Source organism: Cucurbita maxima, unplaced genomic scaffold (assembly GCF_002738345.1).
Source record: "Cucurbita maxima cultivar Rimu unplaced genomic scaffold, Cmax_1.0 Cma_Scf00020, whole genome shotgun sequence".
Lineage (NCBI taxonomy): Eukaryota > Viridiplantae > Streptophyta > Magnoliopsida > Cucurbitales > Cucurbitaceae > Cucurbita > Cucurbita maxima.
Window position 1 is genome coordinate 2,435,531 of NW_019272036.1, and position 21,499 is coordinate 2,457,029.

The 21,499-nt window shown below is 34.7% G+C and overlaps 2 protein-coding genes across 3 annotated transcripts; both read right to left on the minus strand.

The window, feature by feature from the left end:
- Positions 1-219: 219 nt before the first annotated feature.
- LOC111494544 (golgin candidate 3-like) lies at positions 220-10,193 on the minus strand. Of its 2 annotated transcripts, none has more exons than XM_023144496.1 (15): positions 9,724-10,190; positions 9,324-9,422; positions 8,316-8,432; positions 6,863-7,024; positions 6,153-6,285; positions 5,957-6,021; positions 5,110-5,277; positions 4,880-4,993; positions 4,488-4,634; positions 3,497-3,793; positions 3,314-3,379; positions 2,769-2,971; positions 1,942-1,996; positions 836-1,021; positions 220-534 (listed from the first exon to the last, which is right to left on the minus strand). In XM_023144496.1, the coding sequence occupies exons 1-15, from the start codon at positions 9,940-9,942 to the stop codon at positions 220-222; spliced, it is 2,346 nt and encodes a 781-aa protein (XP_023000264.1). In that variant the 5' UTR covers positions 9,943-10,190. The 2 variants fall into 2 exon arrangements, 1 of the variants encoding a protein (XP_023000264.1); XR_002720198.1 differs by lacking the exon at positions 220-534 and adding an exon at positions 1,161-1,477 and having other exon boundaries at positions 933-1,021; positions 9,724-10,193.
- A 4,155-nt stretch (positions 10,194-14,348) lies between these two features.
- LOC111494458 (delta(8)-fatty-acid desaturase 2-like) lies at positions 14,349-16,238 on the minus strand. Its single transcript, XM_023144405.1, has one exon. It carries the CDS (start codon positions 15,935-15,937, stop codon positions 14,597-14,599), a length of 1,341 nt encoding a protein of 446 aa, XP_023000173.1. The 5' UTR covers positions 15,938-16,238; the 3' UTR covers positions 14,349-14,596.
- Between the last annotated feature and the right edge of the window lie 5,261 nt (positions 16,239-21,499).

Sequence of the window (21,499 nt, forward strand, 5' to 3'; positions counted from 1 at the left end):
TCCATTCTATGCCCAACAAATGGAATTTCAAGATACAAAAACATGAAGCTCAGAAACTTTTTAGCCTTTCAAACAATTACAGCACCATGTGAACTGAACACAAACCACTCCCATGTAAAAGAATCAATTGAACAACATTACAGGGCTTTATCATCATTAACAACACACAATAATCTGTACTTTTCTATTAATTACAAAATCCCATGGAAGAAGAAGATCTCAGTATTTTGGGAGCGGTCTAGAATTACAAGTGTTCTCAGATGATGTGAGAGTTACTGTTGAGAACTCAGAATCCGAGTGATGTCTTGAAAGCCGAATATCACCACCACCAAAGGGACGGTTAGTTGATTGAAGATGTGAAGGAAAAGGTGATCTTGAAGAAGAATCAGATGTCGAACCATTTGGACCAGTAGCGCCAACATTCGGACTGCTGAGTTGGGGTTTTTCCTGAAGCCTGAGGCTTGCCTCGGCTTCTCTTTTCTCTCTTTCTTCAGTTTCCTTGAGGAGAAAATCAACCCACAAATCTGCAAAGGACTGAAAGGGACAGCCAAGCTTAGAACATTGGCTACATTTATTCACAAAATCAAATTCTACTACGATAAGGTTCAAAATGATATCGATCTTCGAACACTAAAACAATAATTAGCTTCGTCCCTAGCCATGATTCTACCATTCTTTTGTTGAATAGATGAATAGCAAACTGGAATATGTACATTAACGTATTGAAGTGAGAGCGTATATTGAAATCACATATACTGGCTTCAGAGGATTTTGGGTGAGATAAGACATTGATGATAAAATAGTTTTTAGATTTTTGTCTCATCGAGTGATGTACCTGATTATCCGATGCCATATCAGCAGGCATCTCCGCAGAGCTTGCCCCCAAAATCCCACCCACCAGGCGACCAGGGAGGCCCAAAACTCCACGTACAACGCCCTTGCTTGGACCTTGTCTAGCAGCTCCTACCCTCTGCTTGTCATCTTCAGAAAATCCAAGCATACGGACCATAAGATCCAAGACCTACAGATGCAAAGCACAAGAACTGATTGGATGAAAATTTGGAAAGGGAAAACGAGTCAGTATGAAAGTGTGCAAGGCTGAGTGGGGTATTTTCTAGCCTCAATGTGCGTTTGGATATGGTGCTTGGAAGGATAGAAACCCCAAAATGTGCAAATCCTTTTATGGAATACCTTTTCGTGAATTCTGAAAGCATTAAGACTTCAGACAACGCAACAAAAAAATACTCAGAGAGCTGTGTCTTTTGTTTGGTGCGTTTTTCAGAGCAACAGGAGCCACTGAAGATGACCACTTGTTGTGGTCGAAGTTCTTAAACAGCTTTAGTTCAAAATTAAAATGGAGATCTCCCTAGAATATAGATCCATTATGAAGCTGCCAAATTTTTCTTGATTCAATCCTCCGTTTATGAAAAATGCTAGACTCTACAGTACAACCTTTGAACCACCACAGAGAATTTGGCTACCAACAAAAGCGTACAATTATGCTCTTTTCCTCTAATTTATTAAACCTTTGAAAATCTTTTTTTTAGCATATTCCACTACTACAGCTAATTACTAATTAGAAGGTAAAAAAAAGAAAAGGACGATTTATTTCATTGAAATTATTAATCGTATTATTTCTATTTTGATAGTCCTCGCCATTCAATTTACAACTAAACTGAACAAAAGAATTAATTAAGCTAAAAGTTTCGATCATTCTTTTCATAATTGTACCTAGCACAGTTCTAAATTTCAATTACGATTTTGATTCTAGTCAAACTTTGCTTCCATTCTAATGTCATTCCAATCAACGAACCAAGTAAACTTGCCAACTCTAAAAGAACGTAATGTTATGTTCACATGTCTGCAGACAAAGTGAATGCAGGGGAAAAACACGGAGCTTATATTACGAGAACTGTGCAAAAAGCATACATATAATAATACCTCTTTGCTGTGATTTCTCTGGAAGTACGTCACCAGTAATTTGATCACAATACGCCTGCCAAAACTCCCCAACAAGCATTAGTATTAGAACTCCACGTGATCAAATTGCACAGGAAAAACATAATTGAAGGAGTAGTTTTAAGAACACCAGATATGGAGAGAAGATGGAGTTCATGAAGTACACGTGATCCTTCAAAAGAGCAGATACAATGGGGATAGCTAGAACTTCAATTTGGAGCGACAATAATGACTAATCAACCAAACAATAGTTAGTAGCTTGTCTTTGGGAAACTTGACAGCAGATCTTTCCTTCGCAATTTGAAAAGGCCAGTACCCTAAAAAGGTAAACACTCTTTGTGGACAGCTCGTCTTCATGACCTTAATGCAGCTAATATATTAGTGCCTATATGATAAGCCTTAAAACAAGCTTGGTGTTCTCTTTGCTTGGAAGATTTTAAAGGAGTGAACCATTAACTTCATTCTGTTGGCAAGACGATACAGGTTTCTTTGCTACAAATTTTTAGCTTCAACTGGATTCCTCATTGCTTTAATGATGGCAACTCGGTGTAGTTTTAAAGTGTACCACTAAGTGGAAAGCATAGATTTCTCAAGGCTATAGTTATTATGTCTATACTTCGGAGCATTTAGTGAAAAAGATGCACTGGAAGTTTCAAATTCCAGGATTTAAATTATACTCCATCTATAATTAACACAATCTTTTTGTGTGGGCATCTAAAGGTGATGGGGATGTTAAACATGTGCAATGTAAGTGGACTGGAAAAAAATATGTAAGGGTGTAAACTCCCAATCAAAATTTGAGGATTTACCTGTCAACAAGAAAATCTGAATCCACTGACATCCTATTCAGCCTTGTCATACTCTGGTCAAGTGCGCGGCGCAGCTTTGAATTATCTTCCTCAAGTTTATTTACTCTGCTTCTCCATTCTACCAATGCACTTTCAGAAAATGAAAGCTTTGCCAAAATTTCTTCCTTCTCCTTCTTTAATGCATCCTCTCTTTGGTTAGCCAACTGGATAATGAAACAAAGTATTAAGCAAAAATGAGAAGAACAAAAAAGGGAAAAAGGTAACAAGCATCAATCATACAATTTAAGTAGTCAAATATCATCAGTTAGCTGCGGAGGCAATGTGGATCCTTAATCCAAAAAAAGTAAGTCCACAATATATCAAATGTGAAAAATGATCAAGCTGAAAGTCTCGATGCTTATTAAGAGTCTGAAAGTGATAAATTGACAAATGACACTGATAATTTCACTAAATCCCTGAAATTATGTTGAACTCTTCATGGTCCACTTATAAAACTAAGACGCGAGATTAATAGAAGTATGGTAGACAGAGTAAGGACAACATACTTCTAACATTTGAGACAATTTAGCTTCTTCTTCTCTTTCCCGAGCCAAATCACTCTCCAAGTGTTCCTAAAATTCAAAGTAAAAATAAAATTATAAAACAAGCAAATAATGGCATGCTTTGATGCTCATTGCGCATTCCTATAAGTTATTACAAACTCAAATTAAATTTCATTATTCTTTTACCTTAGCTTCAATTTCTGCATAGTACTGGCCGAGTGCAGTTTGAAGATTCAAAAGTTCAATATTCTTGGAATCTATAATACTCATATAGTTTGCAACTTTTCTGTTAAGGTCTTCAATAAGTTCCTTAGATTTCTGGAGTTCATTATTCGTATACATCTCAACCTCCTCCTGAGTTGCAATTGCCTGACTCAATGCTTTCTCTAAATGCAATATCTGGCCCCTTTGATGTTCATTATTTTTCCGAAGTTCTTCAATAATTCTGTTATCTTCATCCATCTTTTCTGACTCCTCAGATTCCTTGATAGAATTCCAGAAATAAAATATTAACAATAACACCCACACAAGCTAAAGCAAGTTCTAAAGATAAACGCTAGCACACAAAAGATCCAAACTTTTGCCAAAAACACTCACAACGAAAAGAATATAAACAGAAGCATTGCAGCACCGTGATAATTGATTTGCAATCAGCTAAAAAACATCAATCTGAACATATTTACCTTTTTCTTGAAAAAAAAAATTAGTATAATCACTAAATACAATTGAGTTATCCTTTAAGGAACTCGCAGTGATGTTTGATCATAGGCAGCTCATTCTTCCAAGAAAATTGAATCTCAACAATGATGTCAGTTCTCCATTTAAAAAATAAAACAAAAGAGTTTGTATGCAGTGACCTCAACCAGACCCCGCATCATCCCACTTCTTGAATGAACTGGATAAGATTAATAATATATACATGATTTAACAGTCCAGATTCATAACCATATCATAGATTTAATTTGAAGAAAGAAAAAAAAAAAGCAAACTTGAATATTGTCACCCACCTTCACTGATAGTAAGATAATCAATAAATGGTAAAGAGAATAAGGTCATAAGCTTGATAAACATGCACTTCAGATTGTATATCACATAATGCAACTTCAGAGGCTAATAATATAAATGACCATACTGCAGTGTCGAATATCAAGCCCGCAAACTAGTTAAGACAGGAAACCTTTTCCAATAAATGCTGCTTGAGACGTGATAGTTCATGCACTGCTTTGTCTCTCTCTTGCTGTATATCCTTCAAATCTTCCTTCAATTTTTGCAATGTTAGATCCGTATCTTCTTTTCCGGGGGGAATTCCAAATGGGCCTAATTTCTACTTTAAAAAGAAAAAAGAAAAAAAGAGCAATGAAAATAATAAGAAAAGCTACCCTGAAAATTTTGACAAAACATAGAAAATCAACCTACAACAAATTAACGTCACTATCGATGTATTTAACCAGTACATGCAAGCAAATCTAGCACATACAAGCAACCTGCAGTGCTTTATGAGAAATCAAACAATCTGAACAGCTGATAGACAGATTAGGTACCCTACTAGATTATGTTTATCAGAATTACCTCACTAGAACCACTTAGGTGCCGATTCGCCTTTTCTAAAGAACTTGATGGGCTTTCAACACTTGAGGATTTTCGGCGCTTTTCCAATGTATCTTTAAGTTCATTTTTTTCCATCTATACATGAGATACAGGAAGCAGTTGATATTAAAGAAGGAGAACACAAAAAATTGTATGAACAAAAAAACACACTTCTCACTTATTCCAACCAAAATCTAAAAATGGTTAGCGACCTCCAGAGTACTCTTTTCTTTCTCCAATTTTGCAACTAATCTCTTCAATGCCTCCACATTATCATCAGACTTCGTATTCTCTCTTCTATTCAACTCAACATGCAACTTCTTTACTTCTAATTTCTTCTCATTAAGTTCTCTTAGAATGTTGCTCATCTCCAAAGATGCCTGCTTAAGAAAAGAGACCATGTTAGCAAGCTTAAAAAAGAGGCATATTATATACAATTACTAACAAATGTGCATATATATCTTCAAGAGACATTCAAAAGAACAAGTTAACCTATAGTAAGGAGTGGCCAGAAAGTAACAAGCCAATCATATATTGGTGATGCTAGATATTCGTGCAGACAAGTGAATGCTGGGGCACACCTATGCTCTAAGGGCACATTACATAATAAAAAAAACTCATAAGAGAGCCCCAAGTTCCTATTACTTTCTTTAGTGTCTAAAAAAAGAACAAATTTCACATTTGAAGCTGTGATTCAATTCACAACAATTCTTTTTTGTCTTGAAAATAGACAGCAGCATGACTTTAGCCCCAACAAAGTTTGATCCCTTTGGTGCCCGATCCTTAAGAGGATGATAGGAACCTTCTAGGAGCTAGCCGCAGGAAGAACAAGTAACACGGTTGTTCAATTCTCTTAGAAAAGTGGGAATGCATGGGACTCGTGGATCCTTACCTGAGAGGAAATAAAAATTCCCACAGGAAAGTCTAAGCTAATAAACTTCTAAGACATTCCACACAGAACATGAAACTAAAAGAGAACAACTTGTGCATAAGGTATACATACAGTTTGAAAATTCAACAGCAAGTAAACTCATAAATAATATCCAAATTCAAACTTACTTTGTCCTTGTTCATCATCAGAGAGCTCAACTCTTCCTGGAACTTTTTGTTCAATTTTTGCTCCTCTGTAAGAAAGAGAGGGAGATGAATCAGATCTAGCAGGGACTCAACGGCAGTTGAAGAAATTACAATAAGCAGGTATATATAAAATATAGCAAAGACGGATCTTTCAAACTTCATGGAGAAAAAATGTAACCTTGTAATCTTAGTTGCATATCTGCTAACTGTCCCCGTTCTTGATGAAGCTCCTTCCTTGATTGTTTCATCTCAAGAGTAGCTTGCGCATCTTGTGGTGATCCAATATTCCCTTCTTGCAAATCCGCAAGCTCCTAGAAGGCATTCATATATCTGTTTGTCAAGTTCATTCATCATTAACAAATAACTAAATAATCAATTCAAATAAGTGGTTCATTTTCTAAAATTAAAAACATTAGGGATATGCTATCGTGATGCTAAAAAAACCCAAGCCAAAAAAAACTATTAAATCTGAAATTGAATAGGGTGTCAATAGAATACTGGCAAGAAAAATTACAAAAGTTCTAACCGTTCAAGAGGATTGATCTTTCTTCCTAGACACTCAAACTAACGAAACCCTAAACAAATTACCTACTAATGGCTAATATGCTCCTAATATCTTAATAGTAATCTGATAGAACAATAGGGAGCAAGTGTTTTGAGGTATCCTAATATAAGAGAGGAAAACATAGAAATGCAGACACTTGAGAGTTCTGTACTCTCCCATAATATACAAGACCTATGCACAACTGACTGAGGCCCCCGCAAAGCCCCATACAATAACAAAATACTCCTCTGTTCCCTGACCCTAACGATTACTGTTGATTTATTAATTTTTTTCCTGCATAAATTGGAATATATGTTCTCTATAACAGGGAGTAAAGATATTACCGTATCCTTTACCCGTGAAGTTGAATGTTCTGGTATCATCTTACATTGGTGATCAAGTTTTCCAGAGTGTGAAGCTCCATTAGTAATTCCATCCTGCTTAGATATAATACCATTACGTCGGTTCTTCCCTCTACGCAGTTGGCTAGGTGATTGATCACTTCCCTGCAAAATTATCAAAATATCCAGAAAATTACAATAACAAAATACTTGGCTATGACATAATGATAATCATTTTAAACAGAAGGGAAAAAAAGATATATTGTCATAAAATAACATCACGGGAAAATATAAAATATTCCAAAATGAGATATAGCCAAGTGTACATCCTTTCTTTAATCTTTCTTTAATCTGACAAAAATCATCTAGAATTTTCTCAAAGTGGAACATCATTTGTAACTTCTGATAACTATGATGACTGTATTGATGAAGAATTAAAATTTAATGACTTGTTTAAGGAAAGGTAATACATTTCCATGTTTTCTACATCAGTACCATATCTAAAAGACTGTAATACTAAGACAATAATATTCAAACTCTGCAGGAGACCAGATATAGCCCTTTTGTGTGCCTTTGCCTTTTCTTTCGTAAAATTTTCCTCCTTTCTACAAAAAGTCTGTAGATGACCAGATGATCATTCCCAAAAAATCACCATTCATTAAAACAAATGAAAGTACAAAAAGAGCTTGAACAGGAAAGAATACAGCCCCACCATCATGCAGACCTTTTTTAAAAAACAAATAAGAAACGATCATTTCATTGTCAAAAGAGGTACAAATGGTAAGTTTGCCACAACGAAGCCTACAGTCTAGGGAATGAATACATGACCTCATGTGGAATTTATCATGGGCCATTATACTCGGTCAATTTAAACCATGTTATCTTAAGTTAATATAAAAAAAAGTATACCTATTTGTAGTCACTGACTTCTTTGACCCAACCTTATACTTGATCAATTGGATATCAGAGCCTCACAACAGAAAATAAACATCAATATATGATACACGAGAGTGTATTAAAAAAAAAAAAAGAAGCTACATTCATGTTTTGGAATAAAAACTTGAAAAGGAACATGATGTAAAGCTAGAAAGAAAATAATCTCCAAAGGCAGAAACTCTGCACTACAACTACATAAATATAACCCTAAGACCAGACCATGGATAAGGCGCATCCTCAAGTATCATCTTTATTAATGAGAGAAAAAAAAAACATTGATGAGATGAAATTTAACGTCAATTAACAAACTCAAATGCTGTTTAACATCTTTCCATGCAGCATAAGCATCAAAGCAGAATCAGGGACTGGAATAACATTGAAAATGTCGTTATAAAAAATGAGTGCTTCTGACACACACGACCACAAAATCAAACACAGCCCAATATATATAGCAATCAATCAAGCTCATAATTTTTTGTAAGAGTTGCTCATAATTTTTCATCAGCATTCCAATAACTACCTTCACATCATTAGTTCCATTTGCTGATGATTTGGAACTTTCATCTCTAGGTGAATTTGTGGCGTCCAAATTTTGTTTTAGCCAGCCATTTTCCTTGTTCAATCGTAAGATTAACTCCTGCCAAATGGAATGAAACATGAAATAACAATAAATTTCCAAGGGTATTTAATATATTACATCAACACATAATAAACAAGTGGAACATTGTGGTCCATGCGTGTCCAAGGTTGATTTTGCATTTCATCCCAAATAGAATAGAGAAAGCCTGCTACTATTCATCTAAAAAGTAATACACAATGCACCATAGAATCATATTATTAATTATCTTATATAACACCAAATGAATTTTCAATAATAACTTCTGTCAAAAAGAGAAATTAGAATAACAACAAAAGATAAAGAAAAAGATACTACCCAAAAAATGAGTAAAAAATAGAAATAAAATAAAATAGTACTTTAATTATAAAAAGATCGAGCAAGAAAAAATAAAATATATGAAGGAGCTATGGCGTGGGTCAGCATGTGAAAAAGTGAGTAGGAGAGTATTAGCGTGTGTGATAAAGAGAGGGAGTCAGCCCCCAAGGGGCAGCTTCATTGGCCCAAGGTCTCTAAGTATTACAAAACCAGAGGTCACATGTTCAAACCATGTCTCCAAGTCTAGTTTTTAGGGCAAGCACGGTTCTTTTTTAAAAAAAAAAAAAAATTAGAGATGGAGAGTTGATTCATGATGACAAAAGAGAAGATAGAAAAATAGTAAGCGTCCCATGCAACATGTAAGATTTCAAGTAATACATGCCATTTATGCTTTTGTCCAACAATGGAAGGGCACTACAATCTTTTCCTTTTTCATTAGCCAGTAACAACCCTCCTTATCATAGAAAAATGCAAGCTAAGAATAACATCAACAGAATCTAATAATTATTACTTAGAAACCATTGGATATGGCTCCATAATACATGAAAATAGAACTATGAGTACAAAGGTAAACTCCAAGGAGCAACCTGATACCTCTTTTTCCTTTAGCAAAGCAGCATAATTCATTGATAATGATTTAATATCCCTCTCAGATTCCTGAAGCCTCTTAATTTCCGTTTTGTATTTTTCAATCTACAAGGAAGCACAATAATTGAAAACACCATACATGATTTAAAGTCATGAAATTAAAAGGAAACCGAAGATAACAAAGCATAAAGATATAGGCAAGTCTAAAATAACTTATTCTAGGAAGATAAGTTTATAAATTAAGAAACATATGACATATACATAAAAAGAGCATCGTGACTAACAAGTAAGCAACAGTGCTCATAAACCCCAATCCCAATAACGCGCTCATAAACCCCAATCAAAATGCAGCACCTTCCCACAATTCAAGCTAAAATAAAAACCAAGTTCATAAACATTTGGGCACCTCAGGGTGACGAGCATCCTCAATCCCATTCGTAATCGGCGACCGCGTCACCGAATTCGAATGAGCAAAGCTATGCGAGTTCCTCCGATCAGAAGCAGAGACATCACCATCCCCTCCATTGGAGCCATAAATCGCGAATTCCTCTTCGTCATCGTCGTGGTGCACATCGAGAGCTATCTTATTCAAATTCTCTTTAAAATTAGCTATCGAGCTCCACATTATTCAAACACCAGAACCCCAGAAACCAGAAATGGCTCCTAAATCCCGGTATACGATCAAAATAATAGGATTTTGCACCAAATTTTTGCAAGAACTGGAGAGGAAATCAGATGGAGAAATGAAATTTGGAGATCTGAGTCTGTAAGTTGGTGATGACGAAACGTATTTTGTTTCGAACACGATTTTGGTTTTCTCTGCCTTCTGAAACGTTTAGACAATATGAATCGTTCGTCGTCAACTGCACTACTCTGTCGGTTTGGAACAGTCGATACGTCGATCTTTGCACAATAAATGAAAGATCCAAGGCTTGGATAATTACTCTATCTTTCTCTCTCTCTTTTTTTTTATCTTTTTTTTAATTATTTAATTAGAGTTTGATTTTTTTTTGTTCCCACATTTTTTTTAATCCCGTATCAACTTTAAAATAGGGTTATAATCTAATTCAATCCAATCATACTCTGGTCCTAAGATTATTATATAAATGAAGAATAGTTGACTTTTATACGTGAGGTCAATGATGTTTTACAATTGGATCCAATCATGCCTTACTTTTAAGATTATCATGTAAATTAAGAATGTTTGACTTTTCTATGCCGCGCTACGTTGTGACTTGTGAATATTTGATATTTGAGTTCATGAGATTTTAGTTATTAATGTAATATATATTGAGACAAGTAAAAAAAAATTAATAAAAAATAACAACGTGATAATTCAACTCAACCTAACTTGAAAATAAAGAGTTTAGGTTAGATTGTGAAGTCTGTTCGAGTTGTTTGGGTCGTCAAAATTTTGGGTCAGTCTAAAAGATTTTCCTAACTCAACTCAATTCGTGTAGATTTTGGTGGATGAACCTTAGATTATGTTGTCATTCGTAAATGGGGCATCGTGTTTACTTGAAAAGATGTTAAACGTGACTGAGTATTAAAAAATATCTAGGAAGTGACTCAACTATTGGAGTCTAGAAATGTAATCACATGCAATCATTGTTCGTTGTTGGACCTACTTTTCGTGACTATTCCTTAGGCTCTACTTTCTTTTTCGAGTAGGGTTGGATGCATAATACTTATCTACACACGGTTCACGCATGCACGCATGAACCCACTAGGCGTGCTTGTATATGTACATAGCTAGTGTTGGCTCGTGTTGTCAAAAACTATAGATAAAAGAAAGAACGTGTATCATATCATGGTGTACACATCTATACAAAACATATTGAAGAAGTATCTTGTGCTTGTGACATACAACAGGTAGGAAATCTCATATTTTCCAATCATTATATGATGCAGATCTTACTTTCATATTTTTCATGACATAACCTTCCTACGAGGCATACTTATGTGTACATGACATTATTTATTCTTATCATACATGACTCATCGAGCGTCTCATAGAGCATAACATGAACATGGTATCATAGCATACATAATCACAAAAATTTCATAAACATCATATCATACAAGTAAAAATACATAGGTACGTCATAGTACGTGTTATTCATGAAACATACAATTCATCCAAATCGTAGGCCTAAGATAAAGTCACAAATTTCTTGTGTTGACATTTGTTGGATCACGCTTGTCGTGTTCTAAGTATACCTATAGTGTGTCATGACATCATATAGGTTTGGGGCTGGGTCGAGCTAAAGCACAGGTGGCTTTGTAAGCTTTTAAGCTAATTTACAAAACAAAATTTATACCACTACTCAACCACTAAGAACGAACATAATTTCATAATCTCACGGCTCTAGAACAAAACGTTTAAAGTAGGTATCATCTTACAAAAAAAAAAAACATATCATAAATGAATATAAAATATTCAATAAGTAGCTCATTTGGAAGTTCAAGTAAATATCAATCATGAACGGAATGAACTATTTATTCACACAAATAATAAGTGTTGTAAGTGATTGACCACGAACTATACCTTTGTAGATATCATGGTTGACAAGTCTCATTATTGTGCTCAAACAGAAACCTAACAACTACTAAGTTATCAACTAACATATTTCTAAAGATCCAACTACATCAACAATCAGGGAGAAGTTCTACGAATTTAAAGTGAGATCTTGTAAAACAACCACGCAATGCCTGAATCTGCAAGCAAGCGAGCCTCGCCGCGTGTCACGGTCCTACATTTTTTACCGTGCGGTGCCGTGATCTTGACACACTCACGACCAGCCTTAAAGGAAATTAAGCCCCATATATATTTTTCGTCCCAGCTTTGTGGCTTCGTCGGACCTTAGGCGAGGTTTGTCTTCGCCAATCGAACATGACTTATGTGGAATCCAAGCTTGTTCAACCACACATGCCGCCTGCGCGTGCATGTTCAATCGTCTGCGACACATCCGACTTGTCTCTACACTAGGCCAAGTCATTCGACTCGACCTTGCCTCTGCTCGGGCTAAGGTCTCTCAATGCAACGTCGCATCTCATCTTGTCATCTCGAACCCCATCGACATGGTCCATATGTCTTGACGCTACCCCAAGTCTTGGGATGTCGTCGGCCATCATAACTCGCTCGATCATTTCATCGAGAATGGGCCTGCATGTCGTTCATCTCATCGGGGCTTCCCGAACATCCATTCATCTGGGTTGTATCGAGGAATTGGCCCTCTCGTGCCCATGTCGAGTCATTTACGGATACCGTACCGAATAGCGGGTGTATGTAGCAACCTCCAACACTGGGGCTGGGGCTGGCACACCTGTGCCATCCGGTACTGTCCTTCAAAAACTCATTTCAAAGGAAGTCGCCCGAGACACTCGTTTCGACATGCTCGCCCACACTGTGACACACATATGTGCCACAGGGTAGCTCACTTAGGCCACAGGGCCCAGGGATGGTGAAGAGCTAACACCATGGTACCCCATAGTACATTTTGAGTCATTTTCAATCTTCCACGCATAGACATGATTTTGGTGAACGGTCATATGGTGTCGTGCATTGTCCGTCCGGTATCCGATTGACACCAAAGTTGGCGAGCATTCATATTTCATATGGACGGGATTAATTCCCGAACCGCATGCCCAAATTCCTTCCGAAATCCCGACTTTCGAGGTTAAGGTCCGGGGCCCTACCCAGCCCTTCAACAAGCCTATCTTTGTCCCTCATGTCTATTTGATGTATCTATCTTGTTTATGTCTCAACTAGTCTTCAATGCCCACTTCTGTCCCTCGTGTCTATTTGATGTATCTATCTTGTTTATGTCTCAACTAGTCTTCAATGCCCACTTCGAGTGGATGATGCACCGTTCTCCTCGGTCGCATCATGACACTCGTTTACGCCCTCGCGTGGCTGGATGAGTGCCATTTGAGGGTTGTCGCTTCTATTGTTGCAACGTGAGGATCACATTCTCCCCCACTTAAATTAGACATCGTCTCCGATGACATATTTGGGAGCACAACCATTGTTGGGTTGTGACATCGACATCGCGCTCCATCTAGACAAAAATGTGAGCACGGAGAGTGAAAGATTGCTTGCTTTACTTTACCTTTGATTTATTTTTGGACGATATTAAGACCAAATTTCTAAGTTTGATTACTCTTTTTACCGACCTTTACTCTTCGTTTCTTCTTTCTCCCTACCTTTTTTTATCTTAGAAGTTCTTTCATTTTTGGCCATATATGTGAAAACCACCACGAGAGCTAAATTCATACTAACGATGTTAGGCGATAAGTTAATAATGGTCATATAGACATCGAGGTGCGTTAACATTTATTCATATTGAAAACGACAGCATGATCATGTATTACTTCTAAAGCAAGGCATTTTGTTTGAATTAATTTTGTCCCTTTTGGATTAAGTCTTAGCATTTACAAAATTCAAATGCCTTTTTCTTCACTTTGAAAGTTCTATTTTCACCCATCGCTCTTGTAAATTAGTCAATCAATTTGACCGAACGAATCAGATTCACGAATATTAATTGATAGCACCACTTTCTACTTCATTCGAGTCATCGAATAGGTTTAGGTATGAATTAATCGTGCTTGAGATAATATCCTACCACATCCTTTATTACTCGAGTTAAATGTATACTTACCTCAACCAAATCAATAGTTCCAAGTCAAATATGTTACCGATGTTTAGGGTTAACCAAACAAAAAACGAACCACACAACCCGAGAAGTGACCTAAAAAGAAGAGAAGCGGACCAATGTTTAGGGTTAACCAAACAAAACCGAACCGCACAACCCGAGAAGTGACCTAAAAAGAAGAGAAGGGGACCAGTGAGCCACACCTTCGACAGGCCATCTGTTGTAGGGCCAAATCCCTTTGGTAAAACAGAAACAGACCATTCCAACTCAAAATCTCAACACAAAGCAACAACAGAAAATAAAAGCAAAGATTCGTAATCAAAGACACAATGGTCGAAATGGGACATGGCTGTAGGTTCTAAAACAGGGGAGTTCATATTCAAAGAAACCCACAATTTATAAATGTTTCTTCATTCATATCACAAGTTCAGAACATTTGTAATAAAATCAAATGAAATAACCAACAAAAGGAAGCAGAGAGAGTACTGGTTTCAGAGCATATCAAAAACATAATCCAAAACAGAAAAAAAGAACAAGAAAAAAACTGCTACCATTATTGAGAAGTCTAGATAAGAACTATGAAAGATCTGACCTTCTTCTTCGTGTTCATCTTCGCCATCATGTTCATCCATGGGTGTTCACAGCTTCCCAAAGCAAGTTTTTAGGAACAGGGTTGGTCAAATCTCTTGCCTGCAAAGCAGCTGTTCTAAGAGTTCTAATGGTGCGGACATTAGCATCCCAAAATGACAAGCTTCTATAAGGAAGATTGTGTTTCTTGCAAAGCTCCACAACAATTGGAGAGATCTTCCTCAATTGGCATCTGGGCATCCTTGGAAACAAATGATGTTCAAGCTGAAACTGTAATCCACCAAAAAACCAATCCATCCACGAAGAACAAGAGATATCCAAAGTCCCACTAGTTTGCTTCTCAAACCAATCATTCCCTATGGGCTTCCCAACATAAACATTTGCAGAGAAATGGTTGAGGCAAAATTGGATATGCTGTAGAGAAGTAACAGCGAAACTTGCAAGAACAAACATGAATCTCTCAGGCCAATTAGGGAGATACGAAACTAGAAGAGGAAACCATGTCCAAAACACAAGAATCCCCATTATGTTCAATGCTCTATCAGGAACTTTTCTAGTGGAAAACAAGAGCAATAATGTTTGCACAAAGAGATTCACTCTAGCCACACACATCACAGGGTAAAATGTGAAATGCTGGTAACTAACGAAGAATCTAGCCAGGGAATCAAACTTAAGCTTCCTTCCATAGAAATGAGATGTCAAAGAGCGGAAGAAATTAACAGAAACAGCAAAAACAGGGATGTGTTGAAGATCTGGATCATGGTCAAGGCTATTACATGAGATATGATGAGCATTATGAGTCCATTTCCACCAGGCTATACTAATCCCAGTCAAGCAATTCCCAGACAGAATTTGAGCCAATTTGTTAAATCCACGGCTCGACATCACATTAGAATGTCCAGAATCATGACCCACATAAGCACTTTGAATCCAAAGCATACCCAAAATCATAGCACAACCCAAATGAACCAAAACACTCTCAGATTTCACAACCCCATAAACCACAATGAACAACATGATAAAAACAGATATCAAAGAATACATAGTAACATGCCCTTTCTTCTCGAACAAACCTTGTTTCGAAAACTCAGCAGCAAGCCGCCTATAATCCTTAGAAACCTCCGAGACCTGGAAACCCTCGAGATGAAATCCAGTAAACAAGGGTTCCAAATACGCCCAAGCAGTGCCAGGATGATAAGCGATGAATGCATCAGTAACATCATGACCGGCCATGAGAAGAAACGGCGCATCGCCACCAGGATGTACTTTAGCCCAATCTGAGACATTATAAACCTTACCCTGAATGGAAATCCACAGATCTCCGGGTTTGTTGTGCTTGAGAAGCTCCTCAGACGAAATGTACTTTTCGGCCACCATATCCGAACCAGACCTTGAAAAATCCAACAATGGAGGAAAAGGAATCCAAAAAAACAACGAAACCCAGAAGAGAAAAAGGATCAAATGAACACTCGATTCCTTATTTTCAACCCTCCATTAGGAGAAGAGGGCTGGATTGATTCAAAATCTAAGAACGTGTGAACCCCTCTTTCTCAAATTGCATGACGCTTTTAGGAAGTTCTAATATAGAAAAGATTAAACAGATTCAAATGAATGAATAGTGGAGAAGGAGAGGTCGTGATTGTTAACAGCGAAGTACACGGTTGATTCAGGGGGCGCGTTTCCCTCGCATCTTCATCAATTTGTTTCCTTAAATTATAAAATATTATATTTTAAATTTAATCCCACGGCACAACTCATGATTATATTTATTTAACCATTTAAGTCAATATAAATTCATGTTAAATTATATAAGAAATATAATTTCAAATAAAGTAATGCGTGTTTTAAATATAAATGAGAGGGATTAGGAAATTCCCTAAATTGATGAAATATTAATAAATAATTAAAATTTTTAATTTAAGGAATTAAAAAAGGGAATTGATAATAAAGTCGGTTAAAACAATGATTTTTTGCGAAACGTGTGGTGTCATGCGTAGTGACGGGTGAGTGGTGAAGATACGACCGCGTCAGTTGTAAGGGAATAAGATTCAAAAATGGACGGCTGACATGAGAGAACGGAGAACGTTAATGTGGACGAGAGTGCACAGGATTACTATTTTTTTTTTCTTTTTTTAATATTTGGGTGGGATGATATTTTTATTTCTTAAAAAATTAATATTTCGAGAGATATTTTTGGAGGAGGTGTCAGTTGTCACGGTCTTCCAGGGCTTGTTGTCCATGGCGGCTTGCCATGGCAAGCCAAACCCTTGTTTTCATTTTGTTTTTACTTTTGTAATTTTAGGGCATATGACGCCTCTCATAATGTACTATAGGGATATGACTAGTTGTCAACTTCTCTTTATCCAAGGTTATATATGCTAAGCCGTTGTTATCTCTCTCTTGCTTGCTTATATAACGGCTCTTTCAAAAATGTCTCTCTACCCTCGTTTTCTAAAACCTTCTTTTAAAACCGAGGCTAGAGGCTCGATCATATGTCGCTTAGCCATAGGCGACGCAAGAATAAATTGGCTTAGCTCACTTGTCGTTGGAAAGTGAATGCCGCACAATCGCTAGTCTGCTGCTTTCAAAAGTGCAATTGTGTCACCAGTCGCTCCCAGCTGTTGGTTTTTTGACTGTCGATTATTTTTTCTTGTCTTTTTTTTTTTCCTTGGTTTAAATTAATAAATATACTCCTAAATTTAATATTTAATATTTAATATTTTGTCCAAAAAAATATCTTTAAAAGTTAAAAAAAATCTACAAAATATTATTAATTTTAAATGTCAATAAATACTATTAGAATGTTTCAAAAATACTTTTATATTTATCAATAATGCTTTAAGTTAAAAATATATATTTAAACCACTCTATTTTAAAAAGCTTCATTACTGCTATATTTACTAATAATACTAAATTTTAAAATTTTTTTATTATTACTATATTTACCGTTGAAAAAATATATTTACAATTAATATTATATTTAAAAAATATCAATAAAAAATAGAGGAGTAGCACTAATATTATTTACTTTTATAATTAAAACTTTTTTTAAAAAATATTTTTAATATATCGAAAATTATTTCCAAAACTTTTAAAATGTAATATTAATTATGAGTATTTTTTTAAATGTAATATAAATTAGGAATATTTTTTAAAATTAAAACTTACTGATATTATTGGAACTTAAAAACTTAGAAACAAATATATTTAAAGTTTATTTAAGAAAGTAAAAAAAAAAATATATATATATATATATAAGTTTTAAAAACTAAACTACCATTGAATCAAAATTTTTGTATATATTAAATAAAAAAATTTAAATCTAAAAAAATTAAATAGTTATCAAAAGTATACCTATAAAAATTACTTTTTAAAAATCTGTTTTATTTTATTTGATCAACAAATAAATTTTTCTTAAGAGATTTTGTATAAAATACAATTTTAAAAAATTAAAAATTAAAAATTAATAGTTATTAAATTGGCCTAAAAGTATAATTTTAAATTTTGTTTAATAGGAAATTAAAGTGTTAAAAGATAAAGTGTATTTCTTTTTTTTTTTAAGGTAAGTAAGATAAGGACTAAATGGGATATTTGAAAAGCATAGTTGAAAACTTTTTTTTTTTTCAAAAATAAATTTATTTTTTAATTAATTTTGAGATAAGCGAGATAAGGAACATTACGCCTTTTAGAGTCTGCTTCTATCCGTGACCTGCTCCTGGTGTAGTACAAAAAATCAATAAGCAAAATATTTGCAGGCTTTTAAATTGTGCTTTTGATAGGTGATAAGGTACAATACTCTATTTGAACGACGAGGGACTTGACATTCATTATTGGCTTAGGTTCATGGCTCATGGTACTTAGTCAACTTGGTAACTACTCCTACGTGTCTTTAGACTACTCTTTTAAAAGAACAAAACATTTTTTGAGGCAGTAGTGGCTTGTCTATGGTGCCTTCTCTAGAGTCAGCTCCCATCTCTCACTTGTTCCAAGTTATCTGAAAACATAGAAAACATGGTGTGAGTATAAAAACTGGGTGAACGTCCTGTTAAGCATACTACGTGACATCCCATATAGATGAGGAAAACATGGCATTATACTAGAAAAACATGGTGCATGGTGTCACAACCTTACTGAGAGAATGTAGGTTGTGACCCCACATGTATGATAGGAAGAGGCGATGCTCAAGTTGCTTCAATCTTGTCATGATGCAATCAAGAAGAACAACCCGCCAAATAAAACTTTTGATAAGATTCGAAATGAATGGGAGATAGGAAGAGGCAGGAGGAGGTGGTGGATGGATGGTGGGACGCACGTGCCTTTTGAAATGGGGCCAATAGGCAATAAACAAAAATAAAGGGCACAAAACATAAAACATAAAATAATAATAATAATAATATTCTATGATGAGGTAGAACATGGAAGGCACATTTGCTTCCTCGTCAAAGAACCAGCTGGATCTATCATGTATGAGAACGCACCTTTAGGACCCTTTGTTTTCCTTAATTCTTTAATTTAATTTAATTTAATTTTTGTCAATACAAGGTTTTTTTTGGGTATCATTAGAAAATGCCCTACTTGCTTCACGTGGGGCCCACGTCATCGGACAAGAGTTGAGAATTTGATCAAACAATTTTATTAAAGAATAAAATTTTTAGATCTAAATATTTAAGAATCTAAAAACTATAAGAAATCGCCTCAAAAAAACTTGTTTGAGATTCGAATCACTTCACAAAAGATTTGATGATAAACACACTTAATTTTTGAGTTCTTGTTGCACAAACAACAGCTCTAATGGTGACCATTATTATCTTATGTCATCAATTTATATTAGTTTATTTGAGTCAACACGATCACAATTGACCCATGATGAGAAACGGTCTAAAACATTATGAGTTAACCGGGGTCACTTTGGAATACGGGTGTCTCAAAAGTCACATCAACTCAATACTTAGTCTAATCGAAGTTCTAACTTTTTCAACCTTTCACGTTTGATTTTAATTTTATAATATGTTTTTTAAAAAAATCTAAATCCAATTGGGCATGGCTCTGATACCATGTTAGACGAACACGACTCTCCACAATGGTATGATATTGTCCACTTTGAGGATAAGCTCTCATGGCTTTGCTTTGGGCTTCCCAAAAGGCCTCATATCAATGGAGTTACTATTCCTCACTTATAAACTCATGATCATTCTCTAAATTAGCCGATGTGAGACTTTCATCATCCAACAGTTAGCAATAGATTTGAACGACTTGAGTTGTTAGGTATATGATAACGAATTCATATTGATATTGGACTTTATAAAGTCGGTAATATTTTCATTTTTAAATATTTTACAGATAATTAGTTTAATATTTATAATTAATTTATGACATATTTGGTAATATTTTTTTAATCCTCACTTTTTTAATATATGGTTGATTTTTAATTTTGATTATATTAATTAGTGGTTTAATTAAGAGGGTATGGGTGGCATAACAGCATAATTATCATACATATAAATATTCAAATGTGTGTTTTTAAAAAATCTAATAAGTTAAAAATGGTCAACTTAATACTTATGGTATTAGAAAATTCAATAAAAAATGTCAAATTTAATTGAAGAATCAGACAAACATGATTTTGAATCTCTATTTATTTATTTTTATTTATGTCTTTGTCGTCCAAAATCAACCATCAATTAACAAGTTTATTATTATTATTATTATTATTCATAAAAAAAAGGTTAACAATGTTGGTAAAAGAAGAAAAAATTGTGTTGTCGTGGTGCTTATTGTCACACCAATAAAATGAAGAGGGTAGATTGTGATTCTCACATTGCGACAAGTAAAACGACGACTCTCAAGTGGAATTCATCTAGCTACACAATGGCTAAGATAGACGAGTGTCATAATGTAACCAAAGAGAACAGTGTATTATCCAATACATCACGTAGAGTGGGCATTGGAGTGAGAGATGAGATATAAGCAAGATAGGGATAACAAGTAGACAAAAGTGTCAAAAGATAGGCTTGTTCGAAAGTTGGGGTTTGAACGAAATTTGGTCATGCAGTTATGGAGTCAAAAGTTCATCCATATGAAATAGGAAAGCTTCCAAATTTGGTATTAATCGAACATTATTTGGACGCTCCACGACTTCGTATGTCTGTTTATCATGTCTACACCTATCAGATAAAAAATACTCAAAATGTACATTAGGGGACGGTATGGTGCCAATTCTCTAACACCCATGAGCCCTATGGCCTAATCAAGCTACCTTGTGTCACACTGAGGGTGAGTGTTGTGATGTGAGTGTCTCGGGCAAGTTTATTTGTTTGGGATATCCCACATTGGTTGGAAGAAAAACGAAACACCGTATGAAAACCTTTCCCTACCAAACGAAGCGTTGAGGGAATACATGCCAACCTTATGATATTCTAGATTTATCACTACAATATCAAAATATTTATTTTTATTCATTTATATTTTAGAATATCTCAATATATATTTTAAAATATTTAAATATTTTTATTATTAAAATATTTAGACTCAGTAAAATTATTATACTTATTTAAAACTAAACTGGGTAGGTTATATTTAAAATATATATTTACTTACTATATATAAATAAATAAATATATATATATATATATATATATATATATATATATATATATATATATATACAATTTTTAAAGTAATTTTTCAAAATATAATTGAAATTGAGTTGAAAATTTTAATTATATTAAAAATAAATAAATAAATATGGTACAAATTAACATTTTATTTTTATTAAAAAAGATTTGAAAAAAAACATTTTATTTTATTTATTTTCATCTTTTTTAATAGTATATAAATGAACTTAAAAATAGTTGAGTTGATTTGGGAAAATTATTCAATAAAAATTGTTTACTCAACCATTAGACGGGGTCTAAATAATATTTCAATCCGACCCAACCA